Source organism: Erpetoichthys calabaricus, chromosome 5 (assembly GCF_900747795.2).
Source record: "Erpetoichthys calabaricus chromosome 5, fErpCal1.3, whole genome shotgun sequence".
Classification (NCBI taxonomy): Eukaryota; Metazoa; Chordata; class Cladistia; order Polypteriformes; family Polypteridae; genus Erpetoichthys; species Erpetoichthys calabaricus.
The window spans coordinates 93,272,604-93,296,256 of record NC_041398.2 but is presented as its reverse complement, the minus strand read 5'-3'; the positions used below and the strand labels follow the sequence as shown (position 1 = coordinate 93,296,256).

Sequence of the window (23,653 nt, the reverse complement as noted above, 5' to 3'; positions counted from 1 at the left end):
GCCACAGAATAATTTATGTTATACTTTGTTATTGCTACAGAAGAATATTTATTTTATTATTATTTTACATTTACACATTTTTTTCTGGGGACCCCGTGGCACCCCATCGAGGAGCCGTAGGCTGTGGATCTCTTAAGATCTCACTGTTGGGTTTGTAAGGTCATGCTACTCCTAAATTTCTATCTTGTTCAAAGATATAAAACAAAGTTCTAAGCTAATCGACCCGTGTGTTCTCCTTTTTTAAAAATAAGAATCGATAGTAGAATCGATAAAGAATCGAATTGTTAAACAGAATCGAAAATGGAATCGGAATCGTGAAAATCTTATCAATTCCCATCCCTAATGGCAAGAATATTTTACTCATGTGATACTGTATATAGCATGTTCAAGAATGGGCAGCACAGTGGTATCACTGCTGCCTCACAGTAAGAGAAAAGGGGTCACATTACAAGTCCTCCTTACCTGAAGCTTGTATAATTCTCCCCATGTCCATATGGATTTCCTCTGGATGCCTCCGTTTTCCACCCAATCCAAAAACATGCAGTTAAGGTGGATTGGTGACACTAAACTGTATTTTTAAATCAATTGTATCTTTGTTTAAGTTATCAAAAAAAAAAAAAAAGTTTCCAGCTGACCCGAAACATTTGAACAGTCGAGTATTTTAAATCTACCTCTAATAATAAGTTTCTTCTAATATAACAAAGTACGTGCTTTCTATTATTTTGGTAACTGGGGTATTTCTATATCTGTTTCCTAGCTGAATATATCAGTAAGGTTAATAAAAGTTACTTGACATTACAAGTGACTGCTAGTCTAAAAAATAGTATTACAGTAAAAAAATTGATACTTTTGCTCATATGAAAATGATGAGAATTAAATACATGAAAGGTAACACATACCATCAAATATGCTAATATCCCTTAGCAGTCTTGGACCATAGATCCCCTCCAATATGCTTTCAAAACCTGCAACATATAAACAAATCCAGAGATAATTAGTAATGCAATAAAGTAACTAAAAGGAATAATTTGATTCAAACAAAAAAACTGGCAGTGGACAACTTAACATACATTATATTGCCAAAACAATGTAGACATCCCTCCTAATTACTGAGAGCATGTGTTACAGTCCCACCATTGTTAACTGTTGCATAAAATCAAGCACATAATCTCTATTCTCAAACATTGGTTGTATAATGGTTCATACGAAAGAGATCAGTAACTTAAATATGGCACTGCCATAGAATGACTTTTGTCACAAGGCAGAATGTAAAAAGTCTGTTCCAGTTCATCTGCCCCGGTCAACTGTAACAGCTATTATCGTGAAGTTTAAGTGTCTAGGAGCAACAACAGCTCAACCATGAAGTGGTAGACCACATACGATCACAGAGCAGCCAAGTACTGGAGTACATGGCATGTTAAAAATCAACAGACCTCGGTTCCATCACTCATACATATCCAAATTGTCTCTGGAAGCAACATCAGCACAAGAAGTGTGTGTCAGGAGCTTTATGAAAGGAGTTTCCATGGCCGAGCAGCTGGACACAAGCCTAAGACCACTATACATAATGCTAATTGTCAGTTGGAGTGGCTGGAGCAGTGAACATATTCTTCAGAGTGATGAATCAGGCTGTACTATCTGACAGTCTGATGGACGAAAAGTTTTGTGGATGTCAGGAGAATGCTACCTTTAGGACTGCACAGTACCCACTATAAAGTTTGGGGGAAAAGGGATAATGGTCTAGGACTGTTATTCAGAGTTTGGGCTAGACCCCTTGGGATAACAACATAAAAACATTTATGCACACTTCTAATATTGTTGCAACAGTTTGGCAAATCCCTTTCTCTTCTAGCATTACCTTATTTCTGTGCAGAAAGCCAAATCTATAAAACGCATGTTTTGACAAGTTTGGTGTAGAGGAATTCCAATGGCATGCTTTGAACTATGGCCACAACCCTATCGAACCTATCATCTCGTCCAATGCCAGTAACTAACCTCACAAATGCTCTATTGTCTAAATGGATGCAAGTTCCCAAAGAAAATCTTGTGGAATCTGGAGGGCTTCAAAGAGTAGAGGTTAGCTCCATATTTAATGTCCATGGGTTTTCGGAGGTGATGTCCATCTTATTGTTCACAAACTTCTGACGACATAGTGTGTAGCATATGTCTCATGTTCACTATGAGGTGCTAAGTAGAGTTACTCAACCAAAGGTTAATGAATGCCTTACTGACATGTGGGTCACAGTGCCATTTCCTTGAGGGATCCAAGGGTGAAATCTATATAGATCACAGAACTCTATCTAAGCTGTTAGCTACCTGAGGAAATCCACTCGGTTGACCAAATGGGTGTTGTGTCTGCTGCAGTTAAAATTCATAATGTGTTGCTGTAAGGGTTGTGCAAATATTGTGCCTGAAACCACTTTTGAAAGTGCACACATCAGTATTAACAGTGGCAACCTCTAACTCTTCCCTAGAACTTTCCCTACACATGCAAATTACATAAGCTCGATCCATTAGTCCTATATACAGTGGTGTGAAAAACTATTTGCCTCCTTCCTGATTTCTTATTCTTTTGCATGTTTGTCACACAAAATGTTTCTGATCATCAAACACATTTAACCATTAGTCAAATATAACACAAGTAAACACAAAATGCAGTTTTTAAATGATGGTGTTTATTATTTAGGGAGAAAAAAAATCCAAACCTACATGGCCCCTGTGTGAAAAAGTAATTGCCCCCCTTGTTAAAAAATAACGTAACTGTGGTGTATCACACCTGAGTTCAATTCCGTAGCCACCCCCCAGGCCTGATTACTGCCACACCTGTTTCAATCAAGAAATCACTTAAATAGGAGCTGCCTGAAACAGAGAAGTAGACCAAAAGCACCTCAAAAGCTAGACATCATGCCAAGATCCAAAGAAATTCAGGAACAAATGAGAACAGAAGTAATTGAGATCTATCAGTCTGGTAAAAGGTTATAAAGCCATTTCTAAAGCTTTGGGACTCCAGCGAACCACAGTGAGAGCCATTATCCACAAATGGCAAAAACATGGAAACAGTGGTGAACCTTCCCAGGAGTGGCCCGGCCGACCAAAATTACCCCAAGAGCGCAGAGACGACTCATCCGAGAGGTCACAAAAGACCCCAGGACAACGTCTAAAGAACTGCAGGCCTCACTTGCCTCAATTAAGGTCAGTGTTCACGACTCCACCATAAGAAAGAGGACTGGGCAAAAACGGCCTGCATGGCAGATTTCCAAGACGCAAAACCACTGTTAAGCAAAAAGAACATTAGGGCTCATCTCAATTTTGCTAAGAAACATCTCAATGATTGCCAAGACTTTTGGGAAAATACCTTGTGGACTGATGAGTCAAAAGTTGAACTTTTTGGAAGGCAAATGTCCCGTTACATCTGGCGTAAAAGGAACACAGCATTTCAGAAAAAGAACATCATACCAACAGTAAAATATGGTGGTGGTAGTGTGATGGTCTGGGGTTGTTTTTGCTGCTTCAGGACCTGGAAGGCTTGCTGTGATAGATGGAACATGAATTCTACTGTCTACCAAAAAAATCCTGAAGAAGAATGTCTGGCCATCTGTTCGTCAACTCAAGCTGAAAGCGATCTTGGGTGCTGCAACAGGACAATGACCCAAAACACCCCTGCAAATCCACCTCTGAATGGCTGAAGAAAAACAAAATGAAGACTTTGGAGTGGCCTAGTCAAAGTCCTGACCTGAATCCAATGAGATGCTATGGCATGACCTTAAAAAGGCGGGTTCATGCTAGAAAACCCTCAAATAAAGCTGAATTACAACAATTTTGCAAGATGAGTGGGCCAAAATTTCCTCCAGAGCGCTGTAAAAGACCCATTGCAAGTTATCGCAAACGCTTTGATTGCAGTTATTGCTGCTAAGGGTGGCCCAACAGTTATTAGGTTCAGGGGGCAATTACTTTTTCACACAGGGCCATGTAGGTTTGGATTTTTTTTTCTCCCTAAATAATAAAAACCACCATTTACAAACTGCATTTTGTGTTTACTTGTGTTATATTTGACTAATGGTTAAATGTGTTTGATGATCAGAAACATTTTGTGTGACAAACATGCAAAAGAATAAGAAATCAGGAAGGGGGCAAATAGTTTTTCACACCACTGTATAAGTTATCGTAAGGCTCAAGGGTGAGGTCTGGCCACCTGTATCAAAAGAGATTTCAAGGGGCATTATATCTGTGTGTGTAGTGGTGCAGGATATATGCATAACACTGCTGGAAAAAGTGCTGTGCACAACAAAGTGTCTGAACTTTGTCCTTCACAGGAAAGACTTTATTAGAGACCAGCACTCAATGAACATCAAATATGTTTTAGTGAAAGAAAACCTGGTTTTCGGTTCATGTTTCATTTGTGACTTTGGTTCTGGTTCAGTCCTAATAACCTCTGGTTATCAAACTAATTTTGTGTATGAACTTCTAATGTGTCCAAGTATTGACATTCAATACCATTTACAACAGCAAATGGGGGGAGGGGGGAGGAACACATTCAAAAAGTCAATAAAAAGGCAAAAAAGAACAGCAGTATAGTTTTCTGTAAGCATTTACAATGAATGAAAATATAGCAGTTGATGTACTGCATTTGTTTAAGTGAAATGCGTTCAGTACCATCTTGTGTAAACATTACTGTAGCTAAAGAACTTCCAAATGTTTTCTAGGGCACCCCATTACCCACACAAACACTAGGACTTCAAAATTCTGATCAATGCTCCAAAGGAATAGGCAGAGAAACTACTCAACTAAATATTTAAAGAGTAAGAGGAACTTTATAGAATGTGGAAGAGTACTTTTCTGTAAATGGTTTATCTTTTAAAAATCTGTTCACAGATTTCTTATGTGTTCAGATACAATTTAATATTATTGCTATTATACTTACATACCATTTACATATTTCTTTGTTGATAAGATTTCATTAAAGAATTTATTGCTAACTAGACATTAAGCCCATTACAATAACGGACGCTAGAATAGTAGTGCATAAACATTAGTAAGAACAGTCTATATTAAATGGCAAAAGGACCGTCTATTTTCTGTTACAGTAATACTGGTTTGCATGTGGCTGTAATATGCATCACTGTATTGTGTGCCTTCTGTGCTGGCGTGCAGCTGATTATAGTATGTATGGCGTCTCCCCAGCAACAGATTTTATGTGCGCGAAAATAAATCTACTTTTAAAAGTCATTCTATTGTAATATCATGGAAATTCATATATTTAGGAAAACACTTTACAGGGCCACGTTTGTTAATCGCAAATCTGACATCCTCAGAGTGAACACTTGCACAACAACACACACTAATCCCACTTCTTTGGGGAAGCTGGTCTCCATGTCTCAGTACCCGATTGGATTTTTCGTGTGTTATGTTTTAGGTCTTACCTCATTTACCGAAATCCGATTGGATCGGCCGCGCGATATTTTATAGGTCCCGCCCTCTCTGTCTTTTGTGACACGTCAGGCGGCCTTTGAGGCATCGCACCGTGCCCCGCACATGCACACTTCACCAGAAGACACACACACACACACACACACACACACACACACACACACACAGGGATTTTATTAAGGAGGATATTATAATATAAACAGCAGTCTGGTAAACAATTTCTGAAAAAAGTGCAACTTTGAAACATTTATTAAAGTTTACTGTCAGCTTAAAAAAATAAAGCACCCTCTTAAAATTAAATCATACATCTGTAACCTAACAATACAGACTACAAGAGTAAACAACAGAGGAAGTGGCTATGCATGCATTTTACTGACAGAACACACATTGAATCAAAAGGAGAAACAACAAACAAATGTACAAAGAGATATACAATCATGCCTTAATGTGCCTGTGCTAAACGAAAAGGACCACGGAATTCCACAGGACACTTTCTTTTGAAGGCAGCAGTTTCTAGGGATGCCAAGATCTGGTTTTTAAGGCCAATACCGATCACTAATTGTTACTTGATCGTTCGATTCCTATACCAACTCCAATTTTTTTTTTTATCCCTTCAAAAAACATTTTACACTAATCTCCTACATAACCAGACGAAAAGAAGTCTTGTGTCCTGTATTAAAGTGTATTTTTATAATTAAATTATACACCACAGATGTTAACAATTTCATTTTTAATTAGGCTTATTTTTCAGTGACTATAAGATACTAAAATAAATACAATTTCTTTAAAATACATGCTTTAATAAAATATCCACAAAAATATTTATCCATAATACATATGGCATAAAAGAAAATAAAATGTGTGTGTGTGTATATATACACACAAACATTATTATATATATATATATATATATATATATATATATATATATACACACATATACATATACATTTTATATATATATATATATATATATATATATATATATATATATATATATATTTACACATATATACATATACACATATACATACACATACATACATATATACATATACATACACATACATATACACACACACACACATACACACACACGAGGGCAATCCCAAAAGTAAGATCTCCAAAGCGGTGGGGACGTAGAGAAACTGTTCGTACGGCTGTTGGCTGCTACACTGTTGTGATTGGTGCCTCCTCCACTCCCAAACAAGCATGTGCGGCTTTGCTGGGATGCTCAATCTTGGCTTGGCAGCCCTTGAAAATGGAGCTCCCGCTGAATGCTACTGCCAGGTTCAAAGTTCGCGCAGGAGACCGTCAATTTCTCACGAAACAGTCGCGAAGGATGAGTAAAACATGCGTAAAGATCGGCAGTTAGAACTTCATCACCCACCCACCCTATAGTCCGGACTTGGCACCCAGTGACTACCACCTGTTCCCTAAGTTGAAAGAACATTTGTCCGGAAGGCGATTCTGCTCCGACAAAGAGGTGAAAGATGAGGTTCAACGCTTCCTGAAGGACATGGCGGTGAGCTGGTATGACATGGGCATTCTAAAACCACCACAGCATCTACAAAAATGCATCGACCGAAATGGCGATTATGTAGAAAAACAAATAAGTCTTTAACCTTTAAAATGATGTAAACATTATAGAAAATAAACGGTTGTTTGTGTTTCTAAAAAAATTGAAGACCTTACTTTTATATATATTACACACACACACACACACACACACACACACACACACACACACACACACACACACACACACACAGAGACACACATATATATATATACATATACAGTAATCCCCCGTTATATCGCGGTTCAGCTATCGCGCCCCCCACTACATCGTGGATTTATTAATACCACTGTCTCACGGGTTTTGCTTCCTAAGGTTGTAATGTCTAGTCTTGCATGTCGTGAAAGTGTCTCTCCGAGATGATGTGGTCTCGATTGCTTCGCTCAACCCCCCCGGAGGTGCGCTACGTTCCTGCCACTTCGCGTCTCTCCCACTCCCGTTGTGAAGGGGGGGGGAGCTGAACGCACACTAAGCAGAAGTGCACGGATCAGCTACTGGCTTTGTGCTGCTTCTGCCAAGATGCCTGTTCTACTTGTCGCTCTGCATGTCGATCATTTAAAAGCCTGTACAGCAGCTGTTCTTCTGTCTCACTGCCTTGTCTTGCATGACGTTAAAATCTTTATATATAATGCGCTACCGTGGCAGGATTTTAAATCACCTGTAGGTCGCAAACCATTTGAACTACTGACCTGAATTTGGAACATATATACTACGCAAAGTCTACCATTTGCTTTCGGGGTAATGATTGACCTCCAAAGTTATTCTGCTTTTTATTTTTATTTTATTGTAGAATCAACTCTCAACAGCAGCCAGCAGGGCAGCCGTGCGGCACATGCGTACGGGCGACATTCTCATCCCTTCGCCGTCACTTCCCCTATCTCTTTTTTTATCTTAAAATTATTCTTGAGGCAGGTTGAATACTTAAGTGCCAGCTTAAGTGAAAAATTAAAGTAAACGTACTTATTGCAACAAAAAAACTCCCTTAATCAGTTTAAATGCAAATAGATGCTGACGAAAAAAAGAGAAGAAGTGGGCCACTAAGGGTGGAGAAAAGAAGAGCTGCTCAGAAAGCAGCAAGCACATCAAACTCTAAGCAAACGAACACTAAACATACAGAGAAAGTTTGAAAACTAGGAATGCTCAAGTCAAGTGTATTCGCTGCACGTTTTCGTGCTTTGTGCCATTACTGGTGTTTTATAATAAAGAGATGTTACTCATATCCTTAGCCCGACATCCACATCTCATATGTGTTTACAAAGTGTGTTTTAATAAGTTTACATGTGTTTAAAGCATGTGGGATGGGTATTTTAAGGCTTAAACTATAAAAAAAAAAATGTTTATTTATATGGTCTTTCTATATCGCGGATTTTCACCTATCGCTGATGGGTCTGGAATGTAACTTTTGCGATAGGCGTGGGGGGAAAAAATCACTGTATACATATACATACATAGATACACACACACACACACACACAATTTTATTGTAGAGGATGGCCGGGGTTCTTCGTTATATGTTCAGGGGGAGTAGCCATGGACTGTGCAATACCTCCCCCTGCATGGTAGATGGCCGCCCCCCTGGGTTGGAGCGGTGCCTCTGTTTCCTGCAGGGCTTCATGGGAATTGGAGTAGGGTGCAGCCCTGTCGGGTCCCGCAGGCGCCGCCAGGGGGTGCTGCAGCTGGGACTCCTGAGCCCGGAAGTGCAGCCGGAACTCGGCAATCAACCACCTGGAGCACTGCCGGGTGGACTATAAAAGGGGCCAGCAGCCACCACTCATGGCCAGAGTCAGGAGGAGGAGAACGAAGCTTGGAGGAGTGGTGGTGCCAGAAAAGAGTGTGTTTTGTGTGCTTTATTTGTGTACTGGGGACTGTGTTATACCTGTGGGGGTCACGGGGAAGACGTGCCTCACAGGTGAAGAAAATAAAAAAGTTCTTTTGTTTTTATACGTGCCTCCAGGTGTGAGCCTGTGTCGGCTCAGGCGTCTATATTTGATATAGCACATGAAACACAAATGTGTCAAATTAAAAAACAATCAAAGAGACTGTTGACTTTGCCCTTTTAAAGATTGATTTAACTGAAAGAATATGCATCTCTTAAATGGGCATACATTAAAACTTGTGTTAAAATTTCACAAATACTATCCTCAGTTGTTCATCACCATCAACAATCAACATATTCTACACAAGTACTGTGACTGTGAATGTCAATCTCCAAGATGCTTTTATTTTCCCAATCCCGCCCCTTTGGACAGTTTAGCAAATCTGAGAGATTTAATGCTTTTGTGGTTTGCAGAATCGTAGTGTACCCTGGGTTTTTTTCAGGTTACAAAAAGTGGTGACTTTGAGGCGAAGGATCAGCACTGGTATCCAGAATGTTGCTGGTTCAAATCCCACTTACTGCCTACTCTGCTGGGCCCTAGAGCAAGGCCCTTAACCTGCAATTGCTCTGGGGCGCTATACAATGGCTGACCCTGCACTCTGACCCAAAGGGGTATGCAAAAACTAACAAATTCCAAATAGAAAAAATTGTATAAAGTGAAATAAAGAACAAAGAAGGGCCACCACAGAAAAACTGTTGAAAAACAATGCTCTACCTACGGTGAAATAAAGAACAAAAAAGGGCCACCACAGAAAAACTGTTGAAAAACAATGCTCTACCTACACCTTTGCTCCTAGCAAGCTAAAAAAGATCTCCATGACTGCTATCTCTATGCTCTCTCTAAATGTAAGCTACCTGGCAGACCGGTGAGACAATCACAGAGGTACCAGAGACTTACTGATTTTAGGGCCACTCAAAGATAACTTATTTAGCACTAATGTGATATGACATTGAAATGATCTTTTAGAAACATTTAAAAAACACTTCACTAGCATTGCACCCGGACTGCAGTAAACTCCCCTCCCCACCCATTTTCCTTACAATTCCCTGCACCTATGTCAGTATGTATAAATCAAGAAAATGAACACCAGTGCTGCGTATTGACATGTGGCGTGTATTTGCGAATGGCGTAAAATGACATTTTAAATCTTTAGGATAGATACACACGCTATATTTTATAATAATAATTCATTGCATTTATATAGCGTTTTTCTCAGTACTCATATATATACACACACATATATATATATATATATATATATATATATATATATATATATATATATATGAGATACTAGATGCGTATGTAATTCTTTAGGTTAACACTTAACTTTTTTGATTTATTGTTTTGTAATTATATATTATATAAAATGAAAAAAAAACAAAAAAAACAAAATGCCACCCTGACCAAAGCACTGCCTCAGGCGTTTGTCTCATTACCAGCTCTGAATGCGACAATATTTTATTGATTTTAATTAAAAGCAAACAACAATCAATACAATCAAATCAAAACTAACAAAACCAAACTTTTTGTCCAAAATGATCAATCTGATGTATGCCCAAAACATATAGCCCAGTGAGACTGGAGCTAGATTACAATGTTCACAGGTTGAATATTGCCTTGGAAACATTTTGGATAGTTTTAATCACAATAAATGTGTCCAATAGAAGATTTTAAGTTGAATAGTTGCACATATGGATATAGAGTGCATTCTGTGCATGGCTGCTTTACACTCCTTTTCTGAAATATTAAGTTAAAGATCCTTTCCCCATTGTACCCTGGGATCTTTGAAAGTGTTGGACTTTAAAATGTTCTTATAAACTGAAACAATGCTATCTGAGTATTCAAGACTGATCAGTATTTCTTCCGGAATAGAAATAGGTAGAAAGTGAAGAAACACATATATTATACACACACAGTATATATAAAACCTCAACTAGAACGATGACCTCAAACAAAATACAACAAATGGCCAAAAATGAAATTGCAACAGCAGCAAGTCCTTTAACTCTTTCCTTCTTTCTCTCTCTCTCATCTCTACCACTAAGTCCCACAGAGTCTGTAATGCAAATAATCGGCATCATATTTCCGGGGAAATTCATCCAAAATTGGCTGTTACAGCTCCAGGTAATGTTGTGCTGGCCTTGCAAAACATTATGCAACACTGGGAAGAAAAACGTTTTCCAAAACCGTTGAATTATCAGTAAATAATATGATAAACAAGGGCGAAAGCAGCAAATTCTCTGAATAACACTTTGCTGAAATTCGCTGATCAGCAACTACTGATAACATCGAAGGAAACATTACTACTTTGTAGAAACAAGCACAAGTGATATACATGGTTATAAATGCAAGGTTAGGTTTTTGGATTAATTAGTTCACACTGGTATAACTTTTAAGCGTTTTTCTTGCAAATAAAAGTTGTACTTGAATCCTGGGCCTGCATATATTCCCTGGTAAATGAAGCTTCACAGCTTTCCCATGGGAATCATTAAGAACTTATTCTGTAACAAAAGAACACATATGGGTGCAGCACTAATCCAACCGATTTGGGGAGGAAGCAAATCAAGTTATTGCCTAAAGTCAGCATCAAAATTTACATCTTGAAACAGCTCGTGTCAAGTTTTCCTATGAAGAGAATTTCACAATTAAGGACTAGAGTTGCTGCAATTTTGTCAGTCCTTAGTTGCTTGAGCTGTCACTTTAAGTCAATTGCAATGCATAACTATTGACTTTACTTACTTATACCCAATATTCTTATTAATGTAGTTTGGATTCAGGGTTCTGTGATGAAAAAAGGTAACAATATTACCTCTACGTTGAACTGTAGTGCAATTAGCAAATGGTTCTTACAAATGATGCACAATTATGTATATCAAATACCTAGCACAAATATCAAAGTGTCCTCTTATCCATTCTTAAGAAAAAAATAAGATGTCACATACAGTACATAATTCATGTACAAATATTAAGGCCACATATCCGAAGTCTCCTGTTTGAACAGGGTAAGTTACCATTCAAAGAGTAAGCACTGTGAGTCTTCTGTTACACATTTGTACAGGACAGTAATGAACCTTTGCTTATGAAAATGCAGGGTTCAGTGCTGGCACAGTAACAGACATTTCTCACCGTAATGACTTGAACTCTTTTGTATGCTGAAAACATAAATATGTTACACTTTTTTGATGATATTAAAACTGCAAAAAGTAACTACAATGCTTACTTGACAGTACATAACGTTTGAAGGAACATAGCCAGGGTATATTTTGGACAGTGCAACAATTTACCACAGAAAGTGATTCTGGTGATTAACTTTTACACATTCATTCTTCAAGTGATATTCCTCCACATCATCATCCATTTCTTAGCCACTGTGTTGCTCCTCCTTTGTCAAATGTGTCAATAATCGTCTGAGAAATTGTCTGTTTCTTAGTAGTTATTGGTTGATCAACCTATCGATTTATAAGTGTTTGTAAACTTTGCTGTGAACATGCCTTAATCTGGATCAACATATCCAGGATTGCCCAAGCCGACTGAAATTTGGTGATCTGGAACCAGCTAATATACATTAGTGCAAAAATGCATTTAAGCAACCCAGATTTCATTATCATCCAAGATTTCCTATCCCTGCTTTCAGGAACACATGATTGTATGTACTATTGCAATATTTTTTTATATATTTTTATTTTATTAATGATTACAATGAAAATTAATAAAATAAAAATACAAAAAAAAAATGATGCTATAGTACATACAATCATACATTCAAAATACACACCATTGACAACTCAAATGCAGTGGGTCTCCATTGAAAAGCATCAATTTAACAAATGAAATTTGTTTCATGATTGCAAAATCATTTTATCCCCACACTGGGCAGTCTAGGGTGGGCAATTTGTTGAATGCTCAGGATAATCAATCATCCCTTAAACGTCACAGACTGACAATGTTATCACCTGGACAAGGCATGACCATTTTAACCAAACAAGACATTTCTGTTTAACAATTCCCGTAACTTTCAATTTGGTCACACAAGCTAATAAATTAGGTTAACTTTACGAATCCTCAATGAAGAAGTGTTTCAAATTATAATAAACGTAGAGGTAACCCCACAGTTCCCACCCCGATCCGGCTTCAAAACCACGAACGGCTTTCAGAGTCAACTCCCTTGTAGGAGACTGTTGTGTTCTCTGATAAGCTCTGCAGGAGATGTGAAACACTTCAAAATGCAATCACTTAGGGTTCTAAAAGATTGGATATGGTGTTAAAGCCAGCATCAGTGGCAAAATGCCATAAGATTAATCTAACATGCTTTGACAGTTATACATTCTCAAAAATGCACAGCTTTTCCTTTCAGCAGAGGCTAGTTTTCAACAAATACATATGCATTGCATTTTTTCTGAAGACTAGACAGCCAGTTGTGGTTATTAATAATAATCCAATGATGATTACATCCGACTAATCTTGTCTCTGTTCTGGGATCCAAACTCACCACAGGACATGCTCGACTTTGAACAGAGTTGAAAAAACTTCAGCAACATTACAGAATATCCTCTCTGCCTTTCGTCTTTTCTTAATATGCCATAGGCTGCTTCGTTTATGTGACTTCATTATCAGTAGTAAAAAAAAAAAAAAATAATTAATTTCACATCCTATCAGACAACTGAAATCCAAGACATTTGGTAAACATGTTAATATAAAGAATCTGAAACATGCAATTTCCCATAAACTTCTGCAGCAGCTGAAAATTTGCAGATTTAAATTGATATATTTTTGTGCATTATGTGAAACAATGGAAGTTCATGCAGACGACACTATGTACCTGGAATGTCTGCTAGCATGACAGGGAATTACTATTCCATGTTTAATGCTTACAAACACTTATTACAATGCTAATCCAAAGAGAAAGAATACAGTGGGGGAAATAAATTGTTTGATCCCCAGCTGAATTTGAAAGTTTGCTCACTTACAAAGAAATGAACACAAGACCACAATGGGCCACAAGACCATCAGCAAGAACTTGGTGAGAAAGTGACAACTGTTGGTGTGATTATTCAGAAATGGAAGAAATATAAAATGACAATCAATCGCCCTCGGTCGTCTGGAGATTCATGCAAGATCTTGCTTCATGGGGTGAGGATGATCATGAGAAAGGTGAGGGATCAGCACAAAACTATACAGGAGGAGATTGTTAATGATCTGAAGGCAGTTGGGACCACAGTCACCAAGAACACCATTAGTAACACTATGTTGTAATGGATTGAAATCTTGCAGCGCCTGCAAAGTACCCCTGCTCAAGAAGGCACATGCACAGGCCCATCTCAAGTTTGTCAGTGAACATCTAAATAACTCCGAGAGGGCTTGGGAGGAAGTGCAGTGGTCAGATGAAACCAAACTTGAGCTCTTTGGCATCAACTTGACCCGCTGTGTTTGGAGGAAGAGAAATGCGGAGTATGATCCATAGAACATCATCCTCACAGTCAAGCACGGTGGTGGAAACATCATGCTTTGGGGCTTTTTTCTGCTAAGGGTACAGGATGACTTCACCACATTGAGGGGCCATGTACCATACAATCTTTGACAAGAATCTCCTTACCTCAGCCAGAACACTGAAGATGGGTCGTGGATGGGTCTTCCAGCAGGACAATGACCCAAAACATACTGCCAAGGCAACAAAGGAGTGTCAAAAGAAGAAGCACATTAAAGTCATGGAGTGGCCTAGCCAGTCTCCAGGCCTCAATCCTATGGAAAAATCTGTGAAGGGAGGTGAAGTTTCAAGATAGCCAAGCAGCAGCCAGGAAAACCTAAAGGATTTAAAGAGTATCTGTAAAGAGGAGTGTGGCAAAATCCCTCCTGAGATGTATGCAAACCTGGTGACCAACTACAAGAAATGTCTTAAAACTGTGCTTGCCAACAAGGGTTTCTCCACCAAGTGGTAAGGGATGCTGCAACAGCATCATTAAACTGCACAAAAGCCAAATGCCTTCATCAGCCACCATGAATCTGAAAACAAGCATGAGTGATACTTTTCTTGTGTTTTTAAATAAATTTAGTCCTTCCTCCTTGTGTGATGAAATAAACAGCATCCATCCCCATTTTACACCTCTGACCTGAGCACCCGATGATTTAAAATACAGACACTGGCTACTGCGTAACCCAGGGGTCGCCAACCTTTTTTTCCCCCCCAAGAGCTACTTTTACAAAATGAAAATGGCCGAGAGCTACTCATGTTTTCTATCATTTATTCTCATAGCTTATTTCAACCCAAAAAAATGACTAAGCTTGTTTTGCCTGAACATTTACAAAATGTTGCTGTCCACAACTCGCATTTTGCATTAAAACATCACAAAAAAATATTTAGTTCATCTGCAAGTGCATTTTGTATGTTTGTATGCATTTTCTAGTGTATCTCACACTATTGAATTAAAACATGAATGCTGTAAAAACAAAATAATGCAATTTGACTTCACAAGAGTATTCACATGTCCATTTGCACGTGTGGTGCGTTTTTCAGTTAGTCAGATGCCTGACACTGCATGGAGTCAACAAGAGAGGGTCACTCTTATGGAGTCACTTAAATATTCATCTGTCAGTCTTGTTCTGAACTTTGATTTCATGACGTTCATGTTAGAAAAGGCAGACTCACAGAAGTTATGTAGACCTAAACAAAGCAGACATTTTCAGAGCTGCTTGGTGAAGATTCTTATAGTTATCTGGTTCTACTAAGCTCCAGAAATGCTGAGAATGCTATTGAGACTATAACTGCACATTATTTTGAAGGTTTACTAATATACAGTACTGTGCAAAAATTTTAGGCAGGTGTGAAAAAATGCTGTAAACAAAGAATGCTTTCAAAAATTAAAGTGTTAATCATTTATTTTCATCAAATCAATAAAATGCAGTGAATGAACAAAAGAGAAATCTAAATCAATATTTGGTGTGACCACCCTTTGCCTTCAAAACAGCATCAATTCTTCTAGGTACACTTGCACAGTTTTTGAAGGAACTTGGCTTGTAGGTTGTTCCAAACATCTTGGAGAACTAACCACAGATCTTCTGTGGATGTAGGCTTCCTCACATCCTTCTGTCTCTTCATGTAATCCCAGACACACTCGATGATGTTGAGATCAGGGCTCTGTGGGGGCCATACCATCACTTCCAGGACTTCTTGTTCTTCTTTACGCTGAAGATAGTTCTTAATGACTTTGGCTGTGTGTTTGGGGTCGTTGTCCTGCTGCAGAATAAATTTGGGGCCAATCCTACGCCTCCCTGATGGTAGTGCATGATGGATAAGTATCTGCCTGTATTTCTCAGCATTGAGAACACCATTAATCCTGACCAAATTTCCAACTCCATTTGCAGAAATGCAGCCACAAATGTTCAAGGAACCTCCACCATGCTTCACTGTTGTCTGCAGACACTCATTATTGTAACGCTCTCCAGCCCTTCGACGAACAAACTGCCTTCTGCTACAGCCAAATATTTCAAATTTTGACTCATCAGTCTAGAGCACCTGCTGCCATTTTTCTGCACCCCAGTTCCTATGTTTTCATGCATACTTGAGTCGCTTGGCCTTGTTTCCACGTCGGAGGTATGGCTTTTTGGCAGCAACTCTTCCACGAAGATCACATCTGGCCAGTCTTCTCCGGACAGTAGATGGGTGTACCTGGGTCCCACTGGTTTCTGCCAGTTCTGAGCCGATGGCACTGCTGGACATCTTCCGATTTCGAAGGGTAATGAGCTTGATGTGTCTTTCATCTGCTGCACTAAGTTTCCTTGGCCGACCACTGCGTCTACGATCCTCAGCGTTGCCTGTTTCTTTATGCTTCTTCAAAAGAGCTTGAACAGCGCATCTTGAAACCCCAGTCTGCTTTGAAATCTTTGTCTGGGAGAGACCTTGCTGATGCAGTATAACTACCTTGTGTCTCGTTGCTGTGCTCAATCTTGCCATGACATGAAACTGTCTTCCACAACCTCACCTTGGTAGCAGAGTTTGGCTGTTCCTCCCCCAGTTTTAAGCCTCCTACACAGCTGTTTCTGTTTCAGTTAATGACTGCGTTTCAACCTACGTGTGACATTGATGATCATTAGCACCTGTTTGGTATAATTGGTTGATCATACACCTGACTATAATCCTACATAATCCCTGACTTTGTGCAAGTGTACCTATAAGAATTGATGCTGGTTTGAAGGCAAAAGGTAGTAACACCAAATATTGATTTGATTTAGATTTTTCTTTTGTTCGCTCACTTTGCATTTTGTAAACTAATAATAAACAATCATTTATATTTCTGAAAGCATTCTTTGTTTACAGCATTTTTTCACACCTGCCTAAAACTTTTGCACAGTACTGTATCTATATATATATATATATATATATATATATATATATAAAATCCCTATGTGCGTCCAGGTGTCCGTGTGTGGGTGTCTTCTGGTGAAGTGCGCATGCGCGGGGCACGGTGCTATGCGCGGTATTACTGTCAGAGAAAGTTAGAGGCGTTTTACGGAAATACAAACCAGTATTACTGCGAGAGGAAATGAAAGGTACACAATACAGTGACGCATATTACAGCCACATACAAGCCAGTATTACTGTCAGAGGAGATTAAAGGCATATTACCGACGTGCACGCCTGTATTACCGCCAGAGAAAATTAAAAGGTTTATTACGGACGTACGGACGTGTATTACGGATGTACAAGCCAGCGGACGTACAAGACGGTATCCTTCAATAAGGGCGTGCACAGGCATCCTTCAATAAGGGCGCGCACAAAAAGGCGAGCCTCAAAAGGACAACCTCAATTGGGCGCAGTGAATAAAGGCGCGCGTAAATAAAGATCTGCACCTGTTGCTCTTCACATATTCCAGAGCCATTTGAACTAAATTATCTACGCGCCCTTATTGAATAGAGCCGTACAAGACAGTATTACTCTCACAGAAAATTAAAGACACATAATACACGGCGGCAGCCCACGAAGAACGGTCAGCTCAGCAAGTAAACATCAACAAAAGAAAGGCTGAAAGAAAGAAAAATATGACCAACAAAAAGAATGAGGTCAAAGTCCCTTGCCATTTAATATAGACTGTTCCTACTAATGTTTATGCACTACTGTTCTAGCGCCTGTTATTGTAACGGGCTAAATGACTAGTAATACAGTGGAACCTCTAGATACGAGTTTAATTCGTTCCAGCACTGAGCTTGTATAGCGAATTTCTCGTATCTAGAACAAACTTCCCCATTGAAAATAATGGAAATCCAGTTAATCCGTTCTGCACCCCAAATATATTAACATAAAAATCAATTTTCCTAACAAATAACACTGATAAATTATATATACTGTAGTCTACCTTTAATAAATAACACTGGTAAATAATATAACTGATTATTAAAAGAATCAAAAACAGGTGTCCAAAGTGCAGTAGAGCATTCAATAAATCTTTAAAATAAATAATCCTTAAAACAGTTGTGAAGTGGAGGTTTAAAATACACAAGAATAACAATCCTTTAACACGAGGTTAAAACGTCAAAAGGATGCCGTCTTTAAAAAACAGATGACAATCCCCGGTGCTTCTTCTCTGTTAGCGTCTCACCTGCGGGCTCTGCAACAGGTGAGACACTCTTAATGCAGCTGACCTTCTCTACACCGTCCTGCTTCAGCTGTTTGGCTCGCCTGTTCAGCTCACTGTTCAGCTACACGCGAGCCTGCAGTCACTCACTCGCCCTGCCCGCCCGCCCGCCTGCGCTCGCGCGCTCTCGCTCTCTCTCTCTTTTCTTTTACTTTTTCTCCCCCTTAACCGGCTCGCGCTTCTCTATATATGCGGGAAGGACATGGCAGCTGCAGCCCATCAGCCACAGGAACAATCATGGATGTGGGCAGTTTCCCACCTGTGCACTTAAGTGAGAAACGCAGACACCGCAGATCGCGGCTCGCAACTGCTACCACGCCCCCTCGCTAAGCCGCGAGCTATACCCACAGCCTGGCTCGTGGCTCGTTACGCGAACCAATGCTCGTATTTAGATCTGAATTTTTCACTCATACTTTCCTCGTATTTTGAATTTCTCGTATACAGAGGTGATCGTATCTCGAGGTTCCACTGTATATAAAATCCAATGTCTTTCTGTCTGTATGTATGTCCGCTTTTCACTATGTATCCATTGCAAATAGCTGGATGAAAACTAAACTGATACTTTATTAATATTTTTCTGTTACTGGATTGCATGCAGCACTCTCACACCTAGTGTCGATTGTAAGAGCCACTTCATAGCTACATAATGATTCATAAATGTTTTACTAAATGACAATGCATAATCTATGGGAGGTTCCTATAACCCCCATAAGTAGAACTGAATTGGTATATTCTAGCCATTTCTAACAGCTCTGACTAAATATTATTCTCAGTTAGTGACCAGCCTTGCCATGTGTAAGGTGTAGAGGGCACATGGTTTTAAACCGTCCCTATGTGCCTCTCGTGCCTTTTGACAGCGTGAAGTAACATGCAAGACAAAGCGCTTATTTAAGTGCAGCACCGTATGCTTAAAGCGTACAGAAGAAGAGTTAAGAACTTTTAAGTACAGAAATAACTAAAATTTCTCAAGAAAAGCTAAGTTTAGAGAAGATAACACTAAAGTTTAAAACCTGCCTAAGATTGAAAGCTTGAAAACTGCCTTGGATTAAAAGAAAGAAACCTGCATGTTCTAAGCCTGAAACTGGACTGCGACGGAATAAAACGACAACCTGAAAAGACTCGACAGGTACTTTTAATCTTTGTCTTTGATCGGAGTTGGACATTTGAGACAATTGCTAGCACTCCTCGCAAGACTGTATAAATTATAAAGGAGCTTAAATACCTTAAAAGGAAATCTGTTCTGGTGCGGGATCGTCATGGCATCTGGAAGCCGGAAGAAATATCAAACACCGAACGAAAGTCTGAGTGGCGTAAGCGTAAGTCGCGAATATGACGTTTCGAGGGAGGACCATCTGCATGATGACAGAAGGCCCTTCGATTTACCAGCCAATCCTCAGTCAGTGATAGACCACAAATACAATCAATTGTCTAATCTGATTAAGTACGTAAAGGATTTACAACAAAATGAATTTAACCGTGAAATCATAGAATCGATTATCAAGAATGAGTTCTCCAACCAGAAAATGGAATATAAAAGGTTAAGCAATGAACTTTTATCCTTCCAGAGCAATGAAGATGCACGGAAAATGATACAAAAGGGTACTGATGCTAAAACAAAAACTATATGTACGTTTTTGGGATATACAATGGATTGGGTTGTGGAAGTACGCCAAAATAAAAGCCCCAACCAGCAGCGACCTGACTTTTCTGCTAACCAATTCAGGGATTACAGAACGAAGGACAACATTTCTCCTGAAGACAGTGTCTCTCAGATCTCTGCAAGAACTAAAAGTCAAGCAAGTACAGTGGCTACTTCAGTTAGTGTCCTCAGATCTCAAGAGGCAGCACAAGCTGTGCTGTTGGCTAAAGCAGAGAACCAAAGAAGGCAACGGGCTCTAGATATGGAAGAGATACAGTTGAAGGCTAAAAGATCAATTGGAGTTGGAAACAGCTATTGCAGAATCCAATGCTAAACTGAAGGCTCTTAAAGGATGTCATCACAGTCCAGGTAAACCAAATCCTTATGTTCCTCAGATACCAGATGTGAAAAATGAAGACACATGATGCAAGCACTTGTAACTTTCCATATATAAAATGTAAGTAAAAACAATCCTCAGCAACCACTTTATGCTCAGCGTTACGATCAACAGAAAGAACAGCAGCAGCGTCTAATGAACCCCATAGAAAGGTTACAATATTTGATGGTGATCCACTGACTTACATAAACTGTCTCACGGCATCTGATTGAGCCATCGATCAGGTGGTAAATGATCCTGGAGACAAATTAGAGTACTTAGTACAATTTACCAAAGGCATGCCTAGAGACATCGCACAGAACTGTGCATATCTGCCGCCAGCAAAAGCAAAAGGCTTGAGACCAATTATGGAAACCACGTACAGATATGGGATGCCTACATGTAAAGGCCTACAAATAAGAACGGGTGACGGAGAGAGCTTAAAGGCATAAACAATCTTTCTTGGTAACTGTATGAGCGCTATGTTCAGTTTAAAGAACGGAAATGAATTTGATAACAATTTAAATACCCGCACTATGTCATCAAAGCTTCCTTAAGAACTACGAGAGCTTTGGAAAAATAAAGCTGCAAAGATCGAAAGTAGAGAAGGAAGACCAGGACTCGCTGACTTATATGTTTTTTTGGAACGATGGGTTATAGCTTCCTTGGATCCAATGTATGGCACCTCCTACCAAAGTCATACCTTCTAGAAGGAAAAGGAAAAGACTGAGCAAGAGAAGTATCCTGTGAAAGGCAGACTGAGAAAGGGCAATTTTGCTTCAAGTTTTGCTATTGCTGCCGAAAATGGAAATACAGACACCTCAGTCAAAAAGGCAATGAAAAACACGATCTTAACGAATGCAGTGCAATTCAGAAATTAACTTATGAAAGTAAAATTGACTTTTTGAAATCTAAAGGTTTATGTTTTAAGTGCCTTAAACAAGGACATCTTAGTAAAGACTGAAGAAAAGATTAAATGCCAAATATGCTCTCATTTTCATCCAGTCATTCTGCATATGAATAAGGAAAAAGGCACCGACGATAAAGCCATGCCTCCTAAAAAGGAGAACTCTAAGTCAAAAAAGACTAGCATTTCTTCCCCAAATACTCCTGAAGAACCATCAGGGACTTGTATGGTAATCGGGGCCGGAAAAAAGGGTGTCTTAGCTGTGATTCCAGTTAAAGTTAAGTCTGAAATGAATGAAAAATGTGTAGAAACATTTCTTTCTATATATAAAAGAAAATCCTGGAATGGAAAGCAAATGCAAGGCTACGATACGTTATAATCTCGAAAGACATTTTAAAGACCCGCGAGACCAAGGAGACTTGCCACGGTGCGTCTCGCGGGGATCATAAACATGAGACTTGGTGCCAAGAGATTGTCCCAGGGCCATAGCAAAAAGGACAGCGGCTGTACAGGCTTTAAAAATATCGAAGGGCAGCGCGACAGCAGATACCCCAACCGAACGCAAGCAGCATTATACATCCTGCAAGAAAGAATTCAAGCATGCCCGCGGGCCAGAAATAAAAGACAGGTATTGCTTTTACAATGTCACGCGAGACCAGGCAGTGAGCCATCATTTAAAACAAGTCAACAGACCTCTAAGCTTGCAGTTGTTGAATTGCTTTTGGCAGGCAAGCATCATGTGCTACCAGCTCTTAAAACAAAGACATGCAACAGGCAGAAGAGGCAGCTAGCAAGCAGCAAAAAGACAGCAAATGATCCAAAGGCATATCCTTAGCGTACGTTCAGCCGCAACACCCTTCACAACACGAGCAGTATTATATGTCTGGGAAGAAAGATGTAACCTTGCGTGAGCAGGAAATAAAGGACAAGTATTGTTTTTACAAACGTTTTTAAAGTAAAAGTGAAAATAATGCATATGTAACAATTCACAAGAAAATAATCTCTTTAAATTGTAGATTGCCTGCCTAAGGTAAAGTCATCCCTGATGACTGAGGACGTGGGAATGAGGGGTCCTTTCATCGGATTAGTGCTATTTCAGATGTGGAATGGCAAAATGGGGGAGGCAGCTTGATGAAGGAGGTCTCCAGGTCTTGAAACAAATCCAAATCATATTATGTGATATCATCTAATGTGAAATTCTACTCCGTACTTCTAGAATTTTTATTTTTATACTGTATTGAGGATTTATTCTGTTCTATGTATTGTACTGTATTGTACTGACCCCCTTCTTTTGGACACCCACTGCATGTCCAACCTACCTGGAAAGGGGTCTCTCTTTGAACTGCCTTTCCCAAGGTTTCTTCCATTTTTTCCCTACAAGGGTTTTTTTTTGGGAGTTTTTTCTGGTCTTCTTAGAGGGTCCAGGCTGGGGGCCTGTCAAGAGGCAGGGCCTGTTAAAGCCCATTGCGGCACTTCTTGTGTGATTTTTGGCTATACAAAAAATAAATTGCATTGTATATCCGGTAAACCAAACACAGGGGTTGGCGAGCGAAGCAAGCAGGGGGCGGAGCCCCCTAGTGCTCTAAAAGACTCTGGCAGCACAGCTACATTTTGCACAGAAAGTTTACGAGAACAGTTAAATCTTTGTGGAAGAAAGTCTCACATCTATATCAACACTGTAAAGACTGACAAAGTAAGAAAACAAACCAATGAAATGTACAGTTTTAACGGAGCTCAAGTCTGTGGGATAGAAGAAAATACATTTATTGAATTGCCCGAGGTGTTCACACTGAACTCTATACCAGTAAAAAGGGAGAAAATCCCTACACAAGATATTATGAAATGGCCGTATCTCAAGGACGTGCGTCTACCTATAAACACCGAAGTAGGTTTGTTAATTGATGCAGATGTCCCAGATGCGATGGAACCATGCCAAGTCATAAATAAAGAAGGTAAAGGTCCTTATGCTGTGAAGACAATTCTCGGATGGATTGTTAACACTAGAATTACCACAGCCTACGTAAGCCTACGAAACGCCAACACTTTGTTATTTACTACTAAAATATGAAAAACTTGAAATTTTACACAGATTATTGTAGAAACGGAACACACATGAAATGCATGTGTTCCAAATAACAATCTATTATTTCCACTCTAAAACTCCAGCACTTCACTCCCAGATAATCAATCAAGGCATGAGCTGGGAAAACTTTGTGCAC

At 39.3% G+C, this 23,653-nt stretch overlaps 1 protein-coding gene across 6 annotated transcripts in view; it reads right to left on the bottom strand.

The window, feature by feature from the left end:
* lcorl (ligand dependent nuclear receptor corepressor-like) overlaps positions 1-23,653 on the bottom strand; it is a 215,095-nt gene that overhangs the window by 136,039 nt on the left and 55,403 nt on the right. For 5 of the 6 annotated variants that reach the window (XM_028801767.2, XM_028801764.2, XM_028801771.2 and 2 more), the window contains exon 2: positions 900-965. In XM_028801767.2, the coding sequence (XP_028657600.1) occupies positions 900-965 (66 nt within the window). Of the gene's footprint in view, positions 1-899; positions 966-23,653 lie in introns of those variants that run through there. The other variant, XM_028801768.2, reaches the window with a different exon arrangement.